At 37.3% G+C, this 25,108-nt stretch overlaps 1 protein-coding gene across 1 annotated transcript in view; it reads right to left on the reverse strand.

The window, feature by feature from the left end:
- Positions 1–5,535: 5,535 nt before the first annotated feature.
- Positions 5,536–25,108, reverse strand: part of LOC306669808 (broad substrate specificity ATP-binding cassette transporter ABCG2-like) — a gene marked incomplete at its 5' end in the record, with an annotated part of 288,437 nt that continues 268,864 nt past the window's right edge. Inside the window, 8 exons of the mRNA XM_079153964.1 lie at positions 5,536–5,674; positions 5,760–5,899; positions 6,930–7,015; positions 8,176–8,262; positions 10,954–11,108; positions 12,211–12,335; positions 13,580–13,669; positions 22,987–23,069. Coding sequence (XP_079010090.1) covers positions 5,568–5,674; positions 5,760–5,899; positions 6,930–7,015; positions 8,176–8,262; positions 10,954–11,108; positions 12,211–12,335; positions 13,580–13,669; positions 22,987–23,069 — 873 coding nt within the window. The 3' untranslated portion in view covers positions 5,536–5,567. The remainder of the gene's footprint in view (positions 5,675–5,759; positions 5,900–6,929; positions 7,016–8,175; positions 8,263–10,953; positions 11,109–12,210; positions 12,336–13,579; positions 13,670–22,986; positions 23,070–25,108) is intronic.

The following is a 25,108-nucleotide window of genomic DNA, read 5'->3' on the forward strand; positions in this document are numbered from 1 at the left end:
CAGATGACAACATATACACTCACTGACTATTTTGTCCACCATAGTGGATATGACTCCTTAATTTCCTAACATTCCCCAAGATTCTTTTGTTGTTGTTTTCTGTGGTTGCAGCTCTGGTTTACCTTTTGATTTTTATTTTCTATATTGTATTTTTGTTTTATTTGAATGTGTACTGACTGATTCAAGGACTCCTACACATATTCATATTTGTTTCTTCTCCTCATTTCTAGCCTTTTTTTCTTTTTCTTTTTTGGAAGAGGTTATTTTTCCATGCTCTGTTTGCAGAGATTTAAGGGGTTTGATTAGCTTATTTTGATTTTTTTTTGGTATTGTTTTTCAGCTACTCCTTCTTCCTTTTCTACCCTCGTTTTTTCTATCCCTGACACCCAAATACCATTCCCTCTCTCTCTCTTCTTTTAGATTCTTCTATTCTTTCCCCTTTCACATTAACAGCATGTCCTAAGTTAACCCTGCATCTGCCCAATTCACCTTTGGAATCACAAACACAAGCTGAAATCATTGAAATTGAAACAAAAAATTCAAAATACAGACAAAGAAAAAGTTGGTTCTTTGAATAAATAAATAAAATCAATAAACTCTTTCTTAAGCTAATAAATAAAAAGAGAAAACTCAAATCACTAAAATTAGTGATTAAAAAGGAAATATCATGACAGACACTATTGAAATACAGTAGGTTTTTACTACTATACATGTAATATTGTCTTCCATTATTTTATTAGATGTTACAATTACAAAGGGAAATGACTAATTTTCCTTTGTAATTGTAATGACATTTTCACATTAAACTGACACTAGGTATGCTTTTTGAAATAGTTTTCTAGCTCTGGATCCCTGTTGAGTCCTCAGGTTATCTATAGATCATCTTTTCTGTAAATAAAGACTGTCCTGTGTTGGGGAGTAGCAGTCATAGCAGATACTTGTTTTGAACCTTAAAGGAAATGTGTTTTGGCTTGCATTTGTGTGAAAAAAAGAACCGAGACAAAGACTTGGTACATGTAATTTACTTGAGAACTGATATTGGAAAACTGGAGTAGAAAATTAGATGGAAAAGGAGGAAACGCCAATACGTGGGGGCGGCTGATATTTCCTCTGCAGGCATGGGACTGGAGTCCTCTTCTGAGAGCATGATGGAATGCATCCCATAACTTCCTGTCTGAAAAACCTTATGCTGGGGCATTTCTCTTTGGCCCTACCCCTGTTGGTTTTAAGTACTCCTGGGGTGTTAACCTTAACATTCCCCACCACACTTGGCACACAAGCTGAGCTTCTTGCAACTTAGAAACAGGACTAAGAGCAGAAACATGGAGAGAGGTGTGGTGCAGTCTTAAGGAAGCATGCTGTTGGAATGAGCTCAGCCCACATGGAGCTGCGCACCACAGCTGCAACCAAAAGTGGAGGTGACACAGAGGAGACGTGACAGCACCAACAGCACCTTCTTCAGCACCTACTTCACATACCTCACATGACCCAGATCCACTTATGCCACTTTAAGTCCACTCTGAACAGTTTGAGGGAGAGGACAGTTGTAATGTCTAGAAAACACATAACCACAGGGTCAGTGGAACTAGCTGGTCCCCATCGCAGCTACTGTTCACAGGTCATTGTCACATTTTCTATATTTAATTTCCACCATCCTTTCTAGATCTTCTTCATTCTTGGCCTTTATTTTAGCTGTACTCTAAGCTGCCTGCCTGGTATAGTTATCTACCTCTTCACTCTGGAGGCCTCGGAGACTTCATTGCAGAGAAACACTGAGTTACTTCTGTGAATTCTCTGCCCATTATGTGGCAGTAACCCTAGCCTTCAGTGCTACAAGGATGACCAGTATAATAATTCCATTCTTTGCTGCTGTTACACCAGTGTGGAAATCCCAATGTGACTAAGTGACAGACACTGTCAGATTTTGTGGAACATTTCCTGTATTTTAATGTGCCCCTGTCTACATATTCTTCAGGATTCAGGACTTCTAATACACCAGGTCCTAAAGGTGTAGAGATCTAAAGCATAAATTTTGCAAATGAGTTTATGGAAATGATGTTGAGAGAGGCTGGTATTGCTTGGTTCATGGACCTGAGATTCCATGTTTTGAGAACAGAACCTATGGGTTTAATGTAGGATTCTGCAACCTTATATAAAGGCTCATATAGTAAGTATTTTAGACTTTGAATATGATAGTGGTGTTTATTTCAATGACTTTACCCTCAAGGGGCAAGAACAGTAATAGACAATACAAAAACATAGCTCCATTAGGACCTATATTCCAGTGCAGTTGTGTCCAAAGACATCAGGGATATTCATTCAGTTATTGCATGTTTTCATTTTACAACCAAGTTGCTGGCTAGTCAGGTGTCCTGGAAGGGTAGGACACACTGAAATCTTAATATCAACAATAGAGGTGGCCCTCAGTTGATCAACCTTTAGGCCAGCCCAGGCTGTTGTAGGATTCATTGACAGTATCCATCCCTGCCCCCTCCACAATTCTCTTCTAAAGCCCATTGAACATGCATTGGAACCAGCAAAAGACATGTCAAAAACCAGTATCACTACATTGAAATGTATATAAATACAAAAGATTTTAATAAAATTCAAATCTATAGTGCATACGAATGGCTTCAAAGTCAGAGAAAGTGGTATATGATCTTCCTCTTTAACATCTGTCCAAATTCCCCACTCTTTCTTCCCTTTCTCCCTCTCTCCCCAGCATATTGAGGAACCTTCCATAGCAGCAGTCTTCTTGCAGTTTTGGTTGTCATCCCAAGAAAATTAACTGGGAGTAAATATCAACTGACATTTTATTTATTCCCGCATAATAGATTAGTTTCCCACCATTACAGATTAGTTCTGACATCCAAGGAAATAAAAAGAAATTACATAAGTATACATACATATTCTTAAGAAAATTTCTATTAACTAACATTTTATTTTTTAACATGTGGAAAATAATACTAAACTTTCTAAAATATTCCTAAATTTAGAAGACAATAAGATGATAATTTTATTGTGCATTTGTTGCCACAATAAAAATTAAATAAAAAGGCAATTATAAGGCAAAGAATAAATAAAATATGGTATGCTTAAATGATTAATAATTTTAAAAGAAGATATTAATAATTTGGACTATTTTTTTAACCTAGCAAGTGTATGTTGGGTATAAACATGAATATATAGTTCTCTTTGTGTAATGAAATGTATATGCAGAAAATTATAATGCACAGATACAGAAAAATTCTACCAAACATAGGAAAAAATTATTTGACCTTGGTGTTCACATAATAACTTAGTGAAACAAATATTATAAGATGTGTTAATCAAATATCACAAAAAGAAATAACATTATTTAATGTATAAAGAAAAATCGTCTAAAGCCATGTCCCTAGACTGACATTGCAGCAACATGAAAGGGCACCCAGTGGTGACTAAATGCTGTTCTAAGACAAACGCAGTCACGGGGGTCTACATCTGGTGATCCCAAAGATCCTTTCATTCCTATATTTCCTTCTACAAAGGGGAGCTAGACACAATGCGGTGTCCTGTATTGGACCCCAGAACAATAAAAGATTATTAGTCAAAAAATGCTGGAATCCTAAACAGTCATGCAGTTGATTCTACAATGATGTCCCATTGTTAATTTCTGACCTTTGGTGGAGCTCTGTATGTTAACATTAAGGGAATCTGGGCAAAGCACTCATGGAAAATTTGCTCACTCTTTGTAGCTTTTCTGTAAAAACAGAATTATTAAAATATTAAAAGCTTATTAAAGTGGACGAGGGACTTAAGGATGTACCTGTGCTTAAAATAACACAAACCTGAGCTGAAATGATGTTCTGATAGCAATGACACAGAGGAATACACGTGGATCATTTCAAAAACAACCCATGGAGAGAGGAGGAAGCAGTGATTAGGTAGGTGCCTGTGTGTCTTCATTTTATGGTAACTCATGAACTGCATGTTTTGTTACATTGATCTTCAATAAAAGAGAAGTTTTAAAACACATTCATAATACTAGTAAATAGTTCTCTACTACAAGGTAATGAATGAAGAAAATATACAGAAATAAATTAGCTATACAATGCTAGAGGAGTCTTGTGTAGGCACAGATATCCAAGTTATTAAACCATAAGCATAACATTTTCAGAGCTGAAAGAACATTCAGAATGGCCAAATTCAACCCTGACACGTTCTTCATGGAGGTGTCTCTGCAGGTGCTCCTGTGGTGGGACAGGTAAGACCAGACATCTGTGTCTTAGCAGAGCTCTTAGGAGATTCTGAAGCAATCAGATTATATACCAGTGAGATATCCTAGGAGATGAAGTGAATTTTCAGATCCAGAATGTCCCAGAAATGGCACAAGAGCCACATGCAGCCCATGTTCCCCAGCTAAGACTCCTGAGTTCTTAACAATTCCATTAGACAATATATGTAAGATCCATCAACCTCAATTATTTTATCCAAGACATCATGAGTTTTTTAACTCTAGAAATAGCAGTTTTTCCAAAGTAATTTAGTTTTTGTACTTCTAATACAACATATAGACATGAGTTATTCATATAATGGCAGAGCATAGGTTCACAGACTATTAAAACTGCAGGGTTACTAATCTGCTTACTCATTTTGTACATGAGAAACCTGATAATACAGATATTAGAAGCCTGTCAAAAGGTTCTAAAGATAAATTCTCCTTTTCCAGATCAATAAATTATCCTGAATTTCTTCCTCCTCCTTACTTTCTGATAGATAAATTACTATGAAATATCATTAGATTTGGGCTTTGATTCTTTCATGTATAATATAGTTTCATTGTTTTTTGATTTTTTCTATTGGAAATAATTGTTGCTGATCACCAATGTGATGAAACTGAGCATGAGACAATAGAAAAAACATCAGATACTTACAGTAAATCAAGGTGCTTTTTTAATGTGAAAGTAATTTCTGGTAAATGAAATTGAAAATTGGGATTTTAAGAAATACATTTTCAGGTAGGCAATTATGAGAAAGATAATCATCAGAATAATCAAAGCCACGTGGTTCTGCCAAAAGCCCCACGGTGAGAGATCAATGCCATTTGTTATCAAGAATTCTTCACCAGAACATCTGAAATTAAACAGAAAGAATATAAATTCATTCCTAGCATCTGTGAAATTTTGGTTGATATATTTGCTGTTCCTTAAAGAAACCTATATAATAACAAAATCTTCAGTAATTATCCTTTCATAAACAATAACTATTAGTAATTGAATGTGAACATGTTACTTGATACTATGCTACGCAACTTGCATATAATATAGTACTTAATCCCTAAACTGATCCAAAGGGGTATAGATATCATATTCATTTAAAAGTGGGCTTAATGAACTTGGCCAAGATTGCAGTCATACTATGAATCAAATTTCTACTATGACTGTAAACCAAATACATTTGTTTCTAAGACTAAAATGCTGCCCTCTTCAAAGGGCAGAGATAATTATCAAGTGACCTTTCACTTACTCCTGATGTGGACAACCTGCTTACCCATAAGACAGCCATCCTAAAAACATTGGCTAAGAATTCTAAAACCAGGACCAGAGGGGAGCAAGGGCTTTCAGCAAGTCAGTTCTGTCAGCTGTCATTCCAACACTGTGAAGAGCATTGCAGATACTCAGATGCAGAATGTCACCTGCAGGCCCAGAAATCAGACTCAGACCTTAAGAACCATGTGCAGCGAGCAGGATGGAGCATTCCTCCCACAGGTAGAAAAGCACCTGATTCTAAAACATATGGTGCAGCCACAGTTATGGCCTGCGGCCATTCTTGTGCATCTGGGCATTTAGCAGTTCTAAAATAGCCATGGCTTCTTTCTGTTGAAAGAGTAGATTCCTCCTTCCTCTTGTGAGGATGAGGCCTATGTGAGCAGGAAGGCTGTGGTCACTCCTCCTTATCTAGTCCCACATTTCCAACCACTACATCCTGCACAGCAGCAAGCCTGCTGGTGACTGTGTTACAAAAATGCCACACCCAGTTCAAACCAAGGACAGGCGGCCCAGTATAGAAAACCTCTCTTCCTAGAGGTTTTTCTGTCAGTAATTAAAAATAGGAACTTTTATTACTCAGAATTATTTCTATGTTATTCGAACATTTGAAATGGATTTAGGATACCAGCATTCTATTTTCTCTCATTAATTATTGTATCATTATCAAATTATTAGCAGCAATAATAGAAAAGTAAAACATTAGACTGTAAAACATGTAAAACGAGGTCTTCTAATTTTACTGACACCTGCATTGCTGTTTTAAGGACATTATGCAAAAATAATGTTTCCTTCTTAGCTTCCTGAGGTATGTGTTCCTTTCATTGAAGAACATAGTCACTGAGAGGTAGTGTTCCAAGTCAGTGCACACATGCACACACACAAACACATACACTCATACACATATAACTTTATGACTTTGGATCTTACATGTCTTCCAATGGCATGAGCAAAGGGAAGGGCCAGGATCTTGGGGGACAATGCTTACTCCTCTACACTACCCCTGCCCTGTTAGTTCTTACTAACTTGAGCTAAGCTGACATGTAGCACAGAATCCACACACTGAGAGATTATAAGCCTTTGCTAAATTGTCAAAGCAACCCATTTTAACCAAAAATGTTTTGAAAACTGAGAACTCAAAAACACTCTAAACTGTAAGTTCAAATGATCTTTTGAAATGGCCCAAATATTTCTCCACAATCAATAAAATTTTGACAGTAGCAGAATACAACTACAACATGTTCACATCCATTAGTGCACAATGACTCACTTTATGAGGGAGAAAATGTAGGCTCAGAATGTTTGTTGACCTTGAAAGTTCTCATACAGCTTTAAGTCCAAGGGACTTTCTGTATTTTATTACAGGAATAAGGAAATCCCTCATGACATTGGATACAAACTTACATTACATAGCCAGGACAGATATTGCCATGTGTTGTACTGAGTGATGGACAGAAGTCTCTTCCCCAAAATTCATTGTGCTGCAAAGCCTATATGACACAAAGAGCAACACATGATGGTTTTAACTTCAAAAACTTTCCAAAGAATTATCATAATTAAGTCCTCAAGTTTAATCTTTATAATTATTTTTTACTTGTTCTTTTTAGTTATACATGACAGTAGAATGTATTTTGGCATATTATACATACATGGAGTATAACTTATTTGAATTAGGATCCTATTCTTGTGGTTGTACATGATGCAGTTACCCTGGTTTTGTATTCAAGTACAAGGCTAGGAAAGTTATGTCCAGTTAATGCTACTCTCCGTCTTTATTCCCCTCTCCCATCTCTTCTTTTAGCTTCCATTTGTCTAACCAATGGACTTCTATTCTTCCCCTCCCCACTCTCCCTTGTTGTGGGTTAGCATCCACATATCTTAGAGCACATTCAGCCTTTGGTTTTGAGAGACTGGCTTATTTAACTTAGCATATTTTAAAGACAAACCAGGTTTTCTATTCAGAGTCTGTCAAAACAAAGTGACTGAAGTTATTTATCAAGAGGTCCAGGGCTAGGATGTTGTTTCCAATTGACCAAGAAGGAAGACCTCTTGCTAGATGACCCTAAAACCCCGTCCTTCTTCTCTCTCTGTGTAACCCTACAACTTTATAATTAAAATGGCACATTGTTGGTCATTGAATACTGAAGATTTATTATAATGATATTTCTTGTTCTTTTCATTAAAACCACTTATAATTATAGGTGGCAGAATCATGTTTACACTGTATTAAGACACCATTTGTTTGGGGTTGATTAGCTTGCTAGAGTCAGTAGGGCTGAGTGTTACATAGCCTTTGTTTCTCTTATAATTTCACTTTAAACATGATCTGTGTATGCTTCTCTCCCAAATTTTCTTTTCCTTATTGAATGGAAACAATGTTTTTTACAAGTCAGTCTTTCTGCTTTACTATGAGATTTATCTTCACCCTTCCTCACCCTCGAAAAACAGGATGACAGATGGAAAGCCCCAGATGACTCCATGACCTAGTGCTAATGAAGGCTATTAGGAAATCCTCATCCATTGCTCCTGAAAGGAAATTTCTAGGTGGGAGATGGTCACAGGTCATACCAGGGGAAGTGAAATGGGTAGGCTTTATTGTCATTGTTCCCATCTTGGAGGCCCACTCACAGGGTGGATAAGCACAGCTTACCATGAAGCCATAATAAGGAATGCTGAAGTACTGAAGCCACTGGAATTCAGGTGTCATGATTTTAAGGACTGACAGGCCCAAAAATATCTAGGCAAAGAAAAAAGTATGAATTAGAACAGTCCAGGGATTTCAGGAAGAACTGTAGAGAAGATGCTTTCCAAGAACTCTACAACCTTCTAAACATTTCTGCTAGGAATAACTCTTGAAATTCTGTGCACTTATTCTAAACATTAACCTTCCATTGCATGTGTAAGCCTCTGCATGGCTATGGCTGTTTGTAGTTAAGTTAAGGAAAATATTCTGTAAGCTGTATTATACATTTCACTTATTTGAAAGATCATTAATGGTCAATATTTAGTCCTCAACTTCCTCTGCAACTGTACACAATGATAGATTAAGAAATATGCTTGTCTCTTGTTATCCGAAGAAGACCAACTCGAGGACTCATGCACACAGATACACAAATCTACAGATGTTCAAGTCCCTTTATTTTCAAATAGCTTAGTACTTGCATGTAATCCCAAGTAAATACCTTATACTTTAAATATATGTATCCTTTATATTTTAAATCACCACCACGATTCTTATAATGCCTAATAGCACAGAAATTCTATGTATGTAGTTTATACCATATACATATGACCATATACATTATATAGCTTAGGGAATAATTAATAAAAAGGAAAAATTATACATATTCCATACAGACACAATTCTTGTTTTGTACGTGTTCTGTTTGTGGTTGTTTGCACCTTCCAATGCAGAATGCATGTATTTGAGGGGCTGACTATATTCACTATTCTAGTTATACTCCTATCATGTATTGCAGGCTTCAGGTTACCCAAAGCCTAGGACTGATAAACACCACAATGCTGTGTAGTGCAGCAGAAAACATGGTCAATCCCTGTATTTAAAGCTATGAAAAAACAATATTGCGATGCTGATTCAAGAAGGAATGTTGGAGATGAACAAGAGATGGCTAAGCCCACCTAACACCTGTGCTAACTGGTACAAGGTGGTATGCTGGGATATGCCCAATGATGACAGTGCTAGTGAAGCAAGAATTAAAGACAGGCAGTCAGTGTAGATAGGTAATCTCGTTGGATCCTAAAAATGGAGGCCAGTTTCAGTCTGGGAAGTTGGAGATCACTCCTGGGAGTTTGGAATTTTAATGCCTCCCAAGCCCTTTGATTTCCAAGATTACCTGCCTTTATTGCCCTTCTCAGAAGGTGGAGCACCCCCTGAGCAGACAGGGAGTTGCTAAGTAATGCCCCCAGGGCTGCCACTACCTTAGGCCCACATCACTCCACCTTGGCCCTTCCAGCCCATCTGCTTCTCACCTTTTGATCATCCCACCAGCATCTCCTTGGCCTTGTCAGGTATGTAGGAAGGAAAGAGATAAGGGGGAAGAGGGCAGGAGAACAAAGAAAACCTAAAATGTATAAAAGGGGTGGGATGCTCTCACTTCTGGGCATTCCAGAAGTGAGAGCCCTCTTCTCCCTCCAGGGAGAGGTCTGTGTTACTACTTTTTAAAATAAAACTTTCTTTCTATGCTTGCCTTGGACATTTCTCTAATGTTCAAACTTCAACATTTGAGGAAGCAGAACTCTTCATTGATAACCGGTACTATCACTGGTGTGCCTGCAAATATCTGACTTGACCTAACAAGTGCCTGGTGTATAACATGGCATCTCTGAAAAAAAATGCAATTTTATGACTGGCTTATAAAATTCTACAAAAAAAAAAAAAAAAAAAAAAACTCTAAAAAATATCAAAGTATCAAATAAATTAAAAAATCTTTATTTATTAAAGTACATTTCCTTTATAGTAGATGAAATATAAACAAGACATCACTCTCTCAATCATATTCATTGATAATTGCCAAATTCAGAAACAAAAGAAGTAAACATGCCAAGCCATGCTTCAATGGCTATGCCAAAATGAACCCCAATATTATGGGTAACTATAATTAAAAAATAAAAAAGTTATTATTAATAAAAAATTTAACAAAGAGTATTTGCTCCTTAAGTGTCACTGAAAGACATCTCTTTCTTCTGTAGGCTAAGCATGTCTGTATACCTGATTTTGTGGAGGGGCAAATGTGGCAATAGATTCTGTTTATCTGTTGATTCATCTATGTTCCTGCAAAGGTTGGGAGCATGAAAGATTAAGACTAAGTAAACATTTTTTTAAAAAAAGATAAATCAGAAATATATTATATAAGAGATTCTCAGAACCTGGACAATTGGTGACCTAATACTATGGACTTCAGAATTCTTTACTAATCTTTAAAACATTTTCAAATAGTAAGAGATGCCCATGCTGGACACCTTGGTATAAGAGTCATGCACCCTAGACCCCCTGTTACACTTCTCATGGAGCTTCACTTTCACTTTGGGGAGTAGTGAATCCTACCAATCTTTAAACAGCTGGCACCAGCATGAAAGGCAGGCAGACAGCCTGTGGTTTCTGTGAGGGAATCTGTCAATAATTCTGATTTTTGACATTTCAATTTATCAAGGTTTTAGATGTCACCAAGAAATCTCTTTCAAAAGCTCATTAGTAAGGACATAGAAACTAATTTAAGTAACTATGTTAGAAATTAGAAAAAAGAATGGATAAGAGCAAAGAGCAAAGTGGTACATTCTCTAAAATTAACCATAAAAATAAGCTCCAGAGTGCCTTGCCCAGAATCCAGAAAGCAGGATTTACATAACAGGAGGGTGCAGGAGAAACAAGAGGAAAAATTTATCCCAGAGAAGAACCATTCACACTCACCATCGTAAATACAAAATAGACGTTCATAACACATCTTTGGAAAGTGATGTCACTATGACCTGCTGCTACGGCCAGGGTCATAGAAATGGATGAAAAAGCCACCATCATGAGGGTAAAGATCATGATAAAGAAAGTCTCCACCACTAGTTTTGTTCCTTAAAGAAAAGAAGGGAGCAGTTTAGCTGTGTAGCTCCCTGAGTATGTGGGAATATTTATTGTGCCAATGTCAGGATACTATGGAGAAAACAGTAACAGAACAAAAAAGTCACCCACTATCCCAACTCCCTGGGTCAACACTTTAATTGTTTCCTTCCACATAACTGAGAATGGTATCTTCATAATTAAGTCCTCACAGACAGATTGCCTCATGGCTCTGGGATTGAGAATAGGGTGGTTATGTTTCTTAAACTACTGAAAATGATCATGAGCTAATAATGTTCTCCGTCATGTGATCTGAAGATTTGGGAACAGCTGCAAGAGCGCTGATCAGGAGCCTCGGGCTCCAGATTCCATGCCTAATTTTTATGACATACCTATTTGTAAAATGAAAGGTTTCAGCTCTATCTGTGGTTCAAATTGCATACTGCTCTGTCAAAGATGCTTGTGGTGTGTGTGAACATGTGTGTGTTGGGGGGGGGTACCAGTGAAACATATAAAGTAATAATTCAGTGAGCCTGGGGGGAAGCCAGAGTATAATTTACAAATGATATTGTCTACTTCATCAAACAAGTAATTTCACTAAACCAACAAACCCCAAAGTCACCATCTTTCTCTTATTAGAAAAGTGAAAAGGGAGAGAATATATGTGTACGATGAGTTTTTTACCTGTCTCTACATGTCTCTACAGATATTAGAGATATTACTGCCTATCTATATTTTATCTCTATATTGAGATACATGTAGAGAAAGAGAAAAAAAATTGTACAAATAGGCAATAACTATCCTGATTTCTCTAGCAAAGTTTCAAATAGTTTTATAAATTTGGTCAATGTTTGTGTAAGACCCACAGCATCAGTGTAGTTTTATAAGTGGCAATAAGTACATTATAGTTTTATAAGTAGTTTTTAAAGTTCAGTTGGGAAAAGTGTAGAGTACAGTGTCCACATTAAACATCTATTTTAAAGAGTACACAATTGAAATGTTTTCTTCTTTATAGCCTGTTTTGCAGGTTTGGGACCCCAAAACAAGTTTGCTAAAAGAAGTTAACTTTTCCACATATCCAAGACTAAAGACACATCCTCTTTTCTTGATACTTACCGGCTATGAAGTATACGGTAAAAATAAATATAAAACTTGGCAATAATTCGTTGAGTAGTAAATCAGGCAGAAGATTTCCAAAGAAATAAGGTGACACTCCATAATATCCACTGATAGACTCATGTCTATAGAATAAAGATATATGTCACACATGCCAGGTTCGTTTAAACAGGCACAGCCCAGAGGAGATGCTGCTGTGCAGACTCCTGCTGCCACAAGGTCTAACTTTGCAGCTGCCCATAGGCTCCATGCTGGTCCCCAGGTCCTTCCCCATCTCAGGTGCAGCCTTCCAGGGTCATTAGTCCCATGAGGCTCTTCCTGGGATCCTCCCTCATGACAGCACCCTTCCTACTGCCACCCACTCAGGTCCCACATACTCCCCCCCCCCCAACCCAGGGACAGAGAGTCTACATCTCCTTACTCTCCTCAGAGACTCTCCTTCGTCTCTGAGTCTGGTTCTGCCTGAGGAGCACAGAAAATGCTAATCTCAGTGGTAACAGAGGTTTTTCTTCTCTCCGCTTCTGAAAGTGGAAGTGATGTTATACTCTAAGCCTCTAATGTAGCTGAAGTTCCTAGAAACTCTTTTTAATTATATTCTCATGTTAAAACAAGAAAATGATTTCTTTCTTCAATGATCCTGCCTTCCAACAAGACACCCTTGTCAGATACCAAATCTTAATCTTTTCTCTTCCTAGAACCTCTCTTTCCTAATTCTAAACTCTTTCAGGAATATCTTCATTCCTTCCCTCTCTGGTGATTCCTATCCTGGGCATGTAAGCATGGGCAGACCTCCTCCATCGTTGAAGATACAAGGAACAAAACCATCCTGCTCTTTCTTGTAAGCCTGTCCCTGGCTGTCTCCTCTCTGATCCACCAAGGGCTATGCTTGGCCACATACTTTATCAACTTAATATCCCCCCTCCATTTTGCTGCATAAATATTTCCCAAAGCCCCTGAAAGTTTCCTTGAGAAGAATCATTATGACCTATTACTTTCTAAAAACAAAAGATACTTCTCGACCCCTTTATTCCTCACTTTCTCTGAAGAATTGGGATTTGTTGGCCACACCCTATCCTAGATATTTCCTTTCCCTTGGTAGCAGGCCTCACATGCTCTTGATTTTCCATTCCATTGAGACTGCTTTTCTCAATTAACATTGGTAATCCTCATATATACTTCAAAAGTATGTGTCGTATGTGATAAATATATAAAATCTAAAAGTCAATTAAAAATATACGAAATGGAGGAGAACTGTAAAGGAAAGAAATCTTCCAGTAATCCTCGTTATCAAATCTTTGGCCTAGTTGTGGATGTGACCAGTTTGCCCACCAGCCAGCAACGCCCCTTTTCTGAACAGAGGCCAACTCACAGAAACTGCTTCTTCTGGAACATGAAGAGATCCCCTGCTGATATGCTGCTGCGACACTGGTAGGCCATCAGGAAGAAGAGCATCAATGCTCTGTGAGGACAGAATGGTAAAAATGTATCTGAGTCAACTCAGTACTCTTAGATGGGTTTCTTCCCACAGAATGCCTTCCAGAAATAATGTACTACCAAAGACATTTTTTTAAAGGTAGAACTCTTCAGGTTTAAATAGACAGGAAATCACGATCCATCAGGTCTTGCCTTGTGTCTCCTCAGAGGTGCCCGTTACTCCGCACTATAGCACATATTGAGGTTTCTGTGTGGACTGCTGTGCACTGCCTTGTAGTCCTTAATATTCATATGTTGAAAAAATAACCCCCAATGGGCTAGTACAGGAGGTAGGTCCTTGGTGAGTAATATGGTTTAGATGAGGTCACGAGAGTGGAGACCCCATGATGGGACTGGCGCCCTTATAAGAGGAAGAAACACCGGACCCGCTGAGCCATGAGAGATGCAGAGTGAGGGCACCATCTACAAGCAGGGAGGGACCCTCACCGGAGCTCGACCTGCTGGAAGGGATCTCTGACCCCAGACTTCCAGACTCTAGATCTGAAACACAACAAAGTTTTGTCATGTAAGTCACCAAGTCTAAGGTGCTTTGCTATGACAGCCTGAGCTAACACATAGGTCATAAAGATACTCTCACCTTCAACTTCACTCACAAAAATGCTGAGTATCATTCCTAACACATGAAGAGAAACATTAAGTTAAAGAAGCTCCAAAGGGTTAAGGTATTCAATTATCTAGTTTTGTTTTAAAGTGAAGTAAGAAGAGAGTAAGGCTCATGGAATTAAAATGCCAGACAGCAGAGGGCGCCGACTCATGACCACCAGAAAGCCTAGACACCATCCTTGGTGTGGGACAGCCACCTTCCTATGGGGTTTCCAAAGTGATAACAAAAGAAATCAAACTGATACTTTTTGATAATAAAAATTAGTTTGATCACCTGTATGAAGACTATTAATATGTATACATCAGTAAAATAACTGAGAGTTAGGAAGGAAAGTATTCAGTTAGTTTACACTTCAACATAAATAAGGACTTCTTGGGAGCTTGCCAATATCCTTGAAATAGGGATGGGCTTCCCTGCCTAACCAGACAACTAAACTGACATTCAGGAAATTAGTGTGAACATATAAAGAGAGGATGTGCGCATCATTCAGGAGAGCATTTTTCAAATGTAAACAAAAGTGAACAATTCCAATTACCTTAAAAATAAGAATCCACAGACATTTTTTTTCTCATTCCACATGACAAGGTTTATTTGAAACCTATGTATCATCCACGCTTTTACCAGCCCATATATTTGTTACAGCAACAGCTATCCTCCACAGAACCAGCAAGCAAACTTCACTTTATTCAGGTGTATTGTGTGAATGTGTGATTTCCTTTGAAATAAATACATCACCTCAATCAACCACATAAGGCCACACTATTCCACAACTGCTTCGAATTGACTGAAAATTATGGCACAGCTTGACTTCTCTACATAGATATTTTCTTACATATAAAGAATGAAGAACTAATGGTGCAGGATGTTTTAAATATCAGAGTTCATGCAATAATTAAAAGGAATGGAAAATAGCCAGACCTAAGAGACAGAGAGCTATATGACCTTTAGTACATTATAAACCTAATATCTAGGTGAATGTCAAATTCAAAACATGGACAGAGAATTTCAATTAAATTTGTAGTCTCACATTTAACAATACAGAAATATTCATAATTCTGAAACAGAAGATAATGAAATTCCTTCTTCTACAGATGATTTACTCTATAAGAAACGGGTTTGTATTAATGCATCCAGTGCCTTTCAGGGTGGCAATCCATGTGTCATATCTAAATATAAATCTGATTTATTCTTATTTCTAAATTGACAAATTATACTCTTACATTTGTGGGGCAAAAATGATATTATGCTTCAAAAAAAACAATACTAGCTGGGTGTGGTACTGCACACCTTTATTCCCTGGGACTCAGGAGGCTGAAGTAAGAGGATCTCAAGTTCAAGATCAGTCATAGTTATTTAGGGAGACCCTAAGCAACTGAGTGAGATTCTTTTCTCAAAATAAAAAAACAAAAAGGCCTGGGCATTTAGCTCAGTGATAGAGTACCCCTGGAGAATATAATGCAAAAGAATAATAAAATGACTATTATGAAGATATCCATTACTTCAAAATTTCATATACTTCAAATTTTCATCATTTTTATAATGAGAATATTTGAAATTTATACTCAGCAATTCTGAATTGTTCAGTAGTATTTGCTGCATTCACCACCCTGTCCAATGTATCTCAAAGGAAAGAAAAACAGTCTTCCTGCCTCACTGAGATTTGTACCTTTGACTTTCTTTTTTTTTTAATTTGTCTAATTAGTTATACATGACAGGAGAATACATTTTAACACACTGCACACAAATGGAGTACACTTTCTCATTCCTCTAGCTTTACATGATTCAGGGTCACATGAGTCATGCAATCATATATGTACATATAGTAATAATGTCCACGTCATTCCACCATCCTTCCTACCCCAACACCCTCTCCTCTCCCCTAACTCCCCTCTTCCCAATCTAAAGTTCTTCCATTCTTCCCTAGTGCTCTGACCCCACTATGGATCCACTATGGATCAGCATCTGCATATCAGAGAAAACATTCAGCCTTTGGTTTCTTGGGATTGGCTTATTTCACTTAGCATGCTATTCTCCAACTCCGTTCATTTACTGGAAAATACCATATCATTCTTCCTTAAGGCTAAGGAATATTCCATTGTGTATATATACCACATTTTCTTTATCCATTCATCTGTGAAGGGTACAAAGGTTGTTTCCATAGCTTGGCTATTGTGAGTTGAGCTGCTATAAACATTGATGTGGCTGTGTCACTGTAGTATGCTGATTTTAAGTCCTTTGGTATGAACCAAGAAGTGGGATAGCTGGGTCAAATCGGGGTTCCTTTTCAGATTTTCAGAGGAATCTCCATACTGCTTTCCATAGGGGTTTCACCGATTTGCAGTCCTACCAGCAATGTATGAGTGTACCTTTTTCCTCACATTCTCACCCACACTTATGGTTACTGGTATTCTTGATAATTGCCATTCTGACTAGAGTGAGATGAAATCTTAAAGTAGCTTTGATTTGCATTTTTTCTAATTGCTAGAGAAATTGGTCATTTTTTCATATATTTGTTGATGGATTGTATTCCTTCTACTGTGAAGTTTCTGTTCAGTTCCTTAGTCCATTTATTGATTGGGTTATTTGTTTTTTGGTTTTAAGTTTTTTAGGTTCTTTATATATCCTGGAGCTTAATGCTATATCTGAGGTGCAGATGGCAAAGATTTCTCCCATTCTACAAGTTCTCTCTTCACATTATCAATTGCTTTCTTTGCTCAGAAAAAGCTTTGAGTCTGAATATATCCCATTTGATTATTGATTTTACTTCTTGTGCATTAGAATTTTTGTTAAGGAAGTCAGATTCTAAGCTGAGATGGTGAAGATTTACATCTACTTTTCTTATGTTATGTGTAGGGTCTCTGTTCTAGAGGCAAAGTCTTTGGTCCACTTTGAGTTGAGTTTCATGCAGAGTGAGAGAGAGGGGTTTAATTTCATTTTGTTTCATGTGGATTTCAAGCTTTCCCAGCATCATTTGTTGAATAGGCTATCTTTTCTCCAGTGAATGTGTTTGGTGCCTTTGTCTAGTATGAGATAACCATATTTAGGTGGGTTTGTCTCTGTGTGTTCTATTCTGTACCATTAGTCTATGTGTTTGTTTTGGTGCCAATACCAAGCTGATTTTGTTACTATGACTCTCTAGTATAGTTTAAGGCCTGGTATTGTGATTCCTCCTGGTTCACTCTTCTTGCTAAGGATGTGCTTTTCAAGCAAAATTTTGAATAGAAGTTATGAAATAGGGCATCCCAGTCTTGTTTCAGTTTTTAGAACGAATGTTTCAAATTTTTCTCCATCTAGAATGATGTTGACCTTGGGCTTAACATATAGCTTGTAGAATGTTGAGGCACATTCCTACTATACCTAGTTTTTCTAGTGCTTTGCATATGAAGGAGTGCTTTTTTCTGCATCTATTGAAATGATTATATGATTTTTTTAAGTCTGATGTGATGTATTGTGTTTATTGATTTCTTTATGTTGAACCAACCTTGCATCACTGGGATGAACCCCACTTGATCTTAGTACACTTTTTAATATGTTTTTGTATGTGATTTGTCCAAATGGTCAACTCTGTTGGTGATACTTTCCATTGCATTTTTAATATGGTTTATTGACTCCTTCATTTTGTGTATTTCTGCTTGATTTCTTTTTCAAAATCTCTTTATTGATCTTCCACCTCCAGAAATTTATCTCTGATTTCACTACTTACATTGCCTTTACATCATGGATCAGTTTAACAATGTACATTCTAAATTCCTTCTCTGACGTTTCTTCTTTTGTGTTGTCAATGGATCCTAGTATTGGATATCTTGGTTTGTTTGGAGTGCTTTGCTCCTCCTCTTTTTTTTTTTCATGTTGTTTTTGTGTCTTCCCATCTAGTGGCATGGCTCTGAGACAGTACAGTTTCTATGCTGTAGACTTATATAGTGTCCCTGAAGGTTTGCAGTACATCACCTTTAAGGAGGAGACTAATATTAACAGCACCCAATGCAAACCACATACAGCCTTAAACCAAACAGCTTCCTATTAAGACATCTACAGTTTTGTCTCAATAAACAGAAACAATGTGTTCAATCATTGTCTACAATATATACAGTAAGTTTGATAAAAGGATTTACAATTTCAAACGGCAGACAAAGAGAACAGAAGTGGTATAGGATGTGATGTTTATGAGTGAACATTAGAGAAGTTAGAAGTAAAAATTTATAGGAAGAGTGAAAGAGAAGTTTATAGAGGTTGGGTGTTAGCAGGAGAAAAGAGAAAAAGAAAATCCAGAGAAACAGATAAGTGACAGAAAAAATACATACAAAGTAAGAAAAAAAAAAAGAAAAAAGAAAAATAGTAAAAATAAAAGAATATGCAACAAAACTGTAATACACCTTTCAGACATCCTAGTCCTCAATAAACTGATGCATGAAAAATACTTGGTTTCAATAATGGTAGAGATGTGAGGGAGATGAGAAGAAAAAATTCTCAAAGGAAAATCGAACAATTGTTTCCACTGGCATTCAAAATTTTCTCAGCTTTCCTTCACTGCCAATAGATGGGATTGTCTGGAGTTTGATGGTCGCTTGAGTACAGTGGGTTGTGGACCAGCTGGCTGGGTGAGCTGATAGCAAGATGCCCTCATACCCTCTTCCACCCTTCCAACTGGTTGTACATAGCCCTGTCTGTCCCCATGCATTTTAGGACTGGGGTAGTTGGGGAGATCCTGGCTCTTACCAGCCTTTCCAACTGTGCTCCCCCTGGCAAAATGCCCCACTCACCAACTTTCCACAGGATTGCCATGCCCAAGACCAGCCTACATAGACCCAGTTGCAATATGACAGAACTGGGCTTCAAATTCCACAGGATCCACCATGATACAGTCTCAAGATCTCAATACCTTTCCAACTTGCAACCAGATAAACCACCAGGGATGCACTCACCCAAAGGAGTGACCATGAGAAGAAGTAGTAGTAAGATGGCAGCCATTAGCATGCCCAGCAGGAACACCTCAGGTGCACTCAAACCCACAGGCATCCCAACACTGGACTTCAGGCCCTAGCCAGTGTTCCAACATGGAGGCAGCCACATGCAACCAAACCTGCAGGCACCCTGAAAATAGACCGCCAGGCCCAGGGTGGCAGTGGTGGAAGTGGCAGCAGCAGACCTTTGACCTTTGCCATCTCATTTCCCCATAGTTTATCTTCTGGCAATGACCATTATACTCTGTTTTTAAAGTCCAATATAGTCAGAATTTTCATGTAAATGAGAACATGTGGCTTTTGTCTTTGTCTGGATTATTTGCCTTATCATAACATTCTCTAATTTCTTCCATGGTGTCACAAATGGCAAAATTTCTTTTTCTGAGTCTGAACAGCATTCCCTTGTGAATACTTGCATTTTCCTTATCCATTCCTCAGCAGGTGGACACTTGGATTGATTCCTGACTATTGTGTATAGTGTAGCAATGAACACAGGAGTGTACATACCTCTAAAACAAATTGATTTCAAATATTTTGTGTAAATACTCTAAAGTGGGATTACTAGAACCATATATGTTTTTTAAAATCATCTTTTTTAAATGTTTTTTATGTTTTTGGGGTTTTTTTAAATGTTTTTTCCCTAATTTGTTTAGCTGTCCTCACAACCCAATTAGGCTATAAAGTCAAAGGAGCTCACAGTCTACACAGGATTCAAATGTAGGCCCTCAGTTACACAGGTTAGAGAACGTGCTAAGACAGCTCTTGATTTCAAAGAAAAGTACTAAACCGTTGGTCTTTCCAGCAATTTCAATGAAGGACTGGTGTCCAAAGAAAACATGCCCAAAGAAAATTCTGACCACCTGGTTCTAGAGATGAAACTGAGATATCATTTTCTAACGAAACCCATCAATCAGCAATCACCTGATCATCAAAAGCAGAGTCAAATGAACCACACTTAGAGGTCCTTTCACATAGTCCAAAATCTTCTAAAAAAATGTAGCAAATGACCCTCAACAATGCAAATTAAAATAAGGTTAGTGTTCAATTTCTGCAGAAAACATTTGAAGAAATGACTACACTCCTGTATTTCTCTGAATTTTTCTAGCAACACTTGTGGTGGTTAGCTATTCACTTCTTTAAAATTGCAGTTTATGACAGATATCTCAATATTCTTTCTGAGCACTTCCTGCTACACAATATACATGGTTCCCAGGCTCAAGACCCTGTGATTATGCTGAGCTTTGTTAAGAAATGGCACCTATACAGGGAACAAGTACTTACAGGGTTGTAAAAAAGTCCATAGAACTCTGCCTTTGAAGGCAAAAAAGTGACTTAACTCTGGAAAATAGTTGTAATAATTCTTTTTATGAAAACACTATGTAATTAAATAAAAAGGAAAATTTACTTTACCTGAGTAAAGAATTCATTTTATGCTTATTCTTTCATTAAAATACAATTGGCCTGTATCTGGGGTTTACTCCAGTCTTTTAGTATGCATTTTGCTACTCAAACACAGGAGGCTTATTTAACAACTGACATGATTTTTATCTGTTCCTTATTCTTTTGCTTCTCCGATTTCCCTATCTGTGGGAAATCAAGATTAACATTCTTCCTGTCCCAGGCTGGGTTATTGTGTCCTTCAGTTTATTAACATGAAGAGTAAGGAAATAATTGTCATTAAGATGTGCAGACCTGAGAACTGGTGCTACAGTCTGACAAAAGCTACCTCAAACATCATGTAGACATTATTCATATTACTTTAATAGGCACACAATGAATCTGTCCCAGATTTCTCCTTCAATAGCCCTTAATTTCCCCTTATAGAGAGGACCATAGGTCTGGAAATGTTAGTCTGTTATTTTCCTCATATGCTAACAAATCAATAAAATTAATAATTTTCTTTTTCTCAAAACCTCCTCACCAGGTGTGGTGGCTCAAGCCTGTAATCCCAGCAACTTGGAAGGCTGAGTAAGGAGGAACACAAGTTGGAGGCCAGCCTCAGCAACTTAGGGAGGTCCTAAGCAACTAAGTGAGACTTGATTCAAAATAAAAATATTAAAAAGGGTGCAGGGGCTAGTGATGTGACTCTGTGCTTAGGTACATCTGGGTTTTATCCTCAGGATCAAATTAAAACAAAACAAAACAAAAACAAAAAACATCACTCGTTTCATTAATTGGACCAGGATCAGCATCTGGGACAAGGACCAAGGTTTGCTAACAAGCCTTTTCCAGGCATCAAAATAGATTCAACATAATATTCCTAGCAATAAAATGGCCATGAGACCACCCACTCCTCTGGCCCTTGTGAGGTAACATTAGCTGTAGTTGTCAAGCATGGAGTCCAGTATCTAGTGATGAGTGGTTCTCCATACATGAATTATGATGAGAATTCCAAAGTCTGGGATGTTGAGAACCAAGGTTCAGAACATGATGCAACTGTTTAAAATAACATCAGGGGATGAGGGTTTTAAGGGCACATTATGACTAACATTAGAAAGGATCATAACACTGATGTAAGTGCTTTCCATATGACAGTCAGAAACTACTGATTCTCATCCACATATACACTCCCAAGTGACACAAATACCAAAATTGAGGAAACTGGCTCACAAACTATCAAAGAAAATACATTAACTGGATGATTTCAAAATTAAAAACACCTATAGATAAAAGGCATCATGAACTAGTGAAAAGAAACCCACAGAATCAGAAAAAATATGTATAAATCATATATGTGAAAAGGGATGGATAACCCATAAATACAAAGAGCTCCAATCATCATCAACAACAAAACACCCCCAAAACAATTTTAAATTGCAAATGCAATTTTAAATTTGGCAAGGGACTTGTATATTTCTTCATGATTCTGTGGATCTCTGTTTACATTCAAAAGGAAAAAGGTTTTGTGAGAATGTGATGAGAACTCTGTGTGCTGCTTGTAAGAATGCAAAATGCAATAGAAGAGACTTTGACAGGCCTTCAAAAAATTAACAAAATTGCCACATGATCCAGCAATACTACTGCTGGGTATCTGCCCCAAATCACTGTTGAAAGAAGGATTCAAACAGGTGTGCATACACCCATAGCAGCATCACTCCAATTGCCAAAAGGTGTGAGCAACCCAGAGTTTCAGCAATGGATGAGTTGATAAATAAAATGTAGCTTATACACATATACTATTTAGCCATAAAAAGGAAGGAAATTACAACACATGCTACAACTTGGAAGTAACTTGAGTTCTTTATGCTTAGGAAAATAAGGCAGTCATGAAAAGACAAGTGCTGTCTGACTTCACATTTGTGAGGTTCCTGGAATGGCCACATTCAGAGACAGAAAGCTGCAGATGGCTGCAGAGGTGGCAATGGTGGGTGTGGGTAGTTACTCTTAGGTGGGCTGAAGATTCCCTCTGAGAAGATAAAGAAAAGGTCTGGAGTTGGATGGTGGTGACAGGTGACAATGTGAATGTACTTCATGGCACCGAACTTAAACATTGGATAGGATGTGCATGTGATGTGTGTAACTGACCACCATACACACATGTACACGTGGGAAACCGAAAAGTAACTCTTCAATTTTCAATACACTAACTGATCCTGCCCCATGATGAAATAGCAGCGTTTACACTATATTGTCATAGATTTCAAATTCTTAACAGATATGCATGTGCTTAAACAAAGTGACAGCATTTTCTCAAACGTGAGGTTCAAATTTACTTACCTATTATTGATTTCATAACAATCATTCTTCATCAAAAGGAACATGACACCTAAAATCAGTCCCACAACCAATGTGGCAATTATCTTTAAAAAAAATTAAAAAGAAAGGAAAGAATTTTAATTACAGGTAAAACTTTTTATTACCTAATCAAATCAAATACATACTTTAAATGGATTGACTAGAGTCACTGAGGAATTATCAAACAATGATTGTTATTAGACCACTTTCTAAATTAAATTGAAAACGTAAAGATTCTGTTTTTTGGGTACTGACAGGACAAGAAAGCAGATGATCAGACAAGTAAACTTCTTCCCAATGCCCACCAGGCACGGTCCAGATATGCCACACAGGCTAGCAGCACAAGGAAGGCATCTGAGGAAGATGTTTTGGGATCAAACTAAGAATTTTGACTTGAACTGAAGTCTCATCTTTCATGCCAATGAACATGCACAGCTTTATACTTGAAGGCACTCAAATTAATACAGGATGACTTAACTCTAATTGTTAGAAATAAATGAAATTTCAGGGCTGTGAATGTAGCTAAGCAATAGAATGCTGCCTAGCATGTGTCAGACCCAGGGTTTGATCTCCATCACTGCAAAATGAAGAGATAAGTAAAATTTTAATACCACACTTGAATTCTAACAATGGAATTTTGAATGCTAAGGAAGCAGTGAGATGCTCCTATCCAGCCTGTGGGGAATCCCCACCTGCACAGGAAAAAGTGCATTGTCACTGTCACCAAAGTACTTGGCCAGCTGTGGGCACCCAAGTGCTTCCGTGACCATTTCTGACATTGCTTGTCTTTCGATCCCAGCCAATGATGCCTACAGTTAACGTGGCACACCTGAGCTGCAGATTCTTTGTCTTTCTCACCCATCTTCACCTATTCAGTGTGTGTGAATGTCTCCCACAGAAAATGGACCAATATTACATTTGCTTTTAGAATAAAAAGTGCTTCAGTTGGCAAAAGGTCAAGGGTCAAGGTAGAACACATTTTATGTGAGGAATTTATCTTATAATTATTTGTGGGTTAACCATAATAGTAGAGGAGATTGAAATGTAGAGAAAATTAAATATCATACCATTTATCTTGGAAATGTAAAAGTTTTTTTAAAAAAGTCTCAATATTACAAAAATATCAACCCATAAATTAATTTGTAATGGACAATTGGCCAAAAGGCAGCCAATATGCAAAGAAAAGAACAATCATCTGTAAAGAATAATTTGTAAAACCAGACTCTGGAGAGAAGACTACTGAAATGTTTCACCTATGAGATGTATTTAAATTTCTTTTGCTAAGAAGACAGAAATTTGGTGGAGGGTGAGCTACAAATCCATTCCCATAACATATTTCCAAAAGCCCAAGAATCTGCTCTTTGTTTCAATTAATCAACTTTCCACAATCAATGCTGATGGCTCTACCAATATGCAGCATGCAATCTATGCAAGAGTCTATGTTTTCTTGCAGTGTAACTTTCAAGATATTCAGAATTTAAAATAGATGCTCTGCATGCTTCATTTCTTTTGCATCCAAACTTGACATCTTTCACTAAGACTGAATATTATTGTTAGAATATTTCTTAGTTATTTTCAGTCGATTTTCTCAAACATATTGACAAAATGATGAAACCTGGGATCATGGAATGCTTTTATGAAGTTCACATGTGTCGTTATTCTTGCATGAAGAAAAAGAAAGTGATTGAGCACACTGAACATTTCAAAACAGAGCAAATGACACTATCTACAACCTTTATGCATCTGTATTCTAGTCTCTGTTCAAAATTGATTAAAAAAAAAAAGAAAAAGAAATTCCCCAACTATGTTATTCTGTCTTGTTCAGATGTATTTACAAAACATTTCTCAAGGTGTGTTATGAGGGATATTTGTAGCTTGCACTAAAAAAGTAAAAAATAAAAATTGAGTGCATGGTCAAATGTCTAATATGCAAATAGAAACAATGAATCTCAGAGAGATTAGTAATAATGTTTTACAAGTATACTTAAATGAACAATAAACCTGTTTTTCAACTAATCCATTCATTCCAATATCTTCCCAATATATCATCTGGTTAAATATCAAGTCTAAATAATGGCAATAAATAACTAGTTTGGAACAAAAT

The sequence above is a fragment of the Sciurus vulgaris genome (genome assembly GCF_902686455.1).
Source record: "Sciurus vulgaris genome assembly, chromosome: 9".
Lineage (NCBI taxonomy): Eukaryota > Metazoa > Chordata > Mammalia > Rodentia > Sciuridae > Sciurus > Sciurus vulgaris.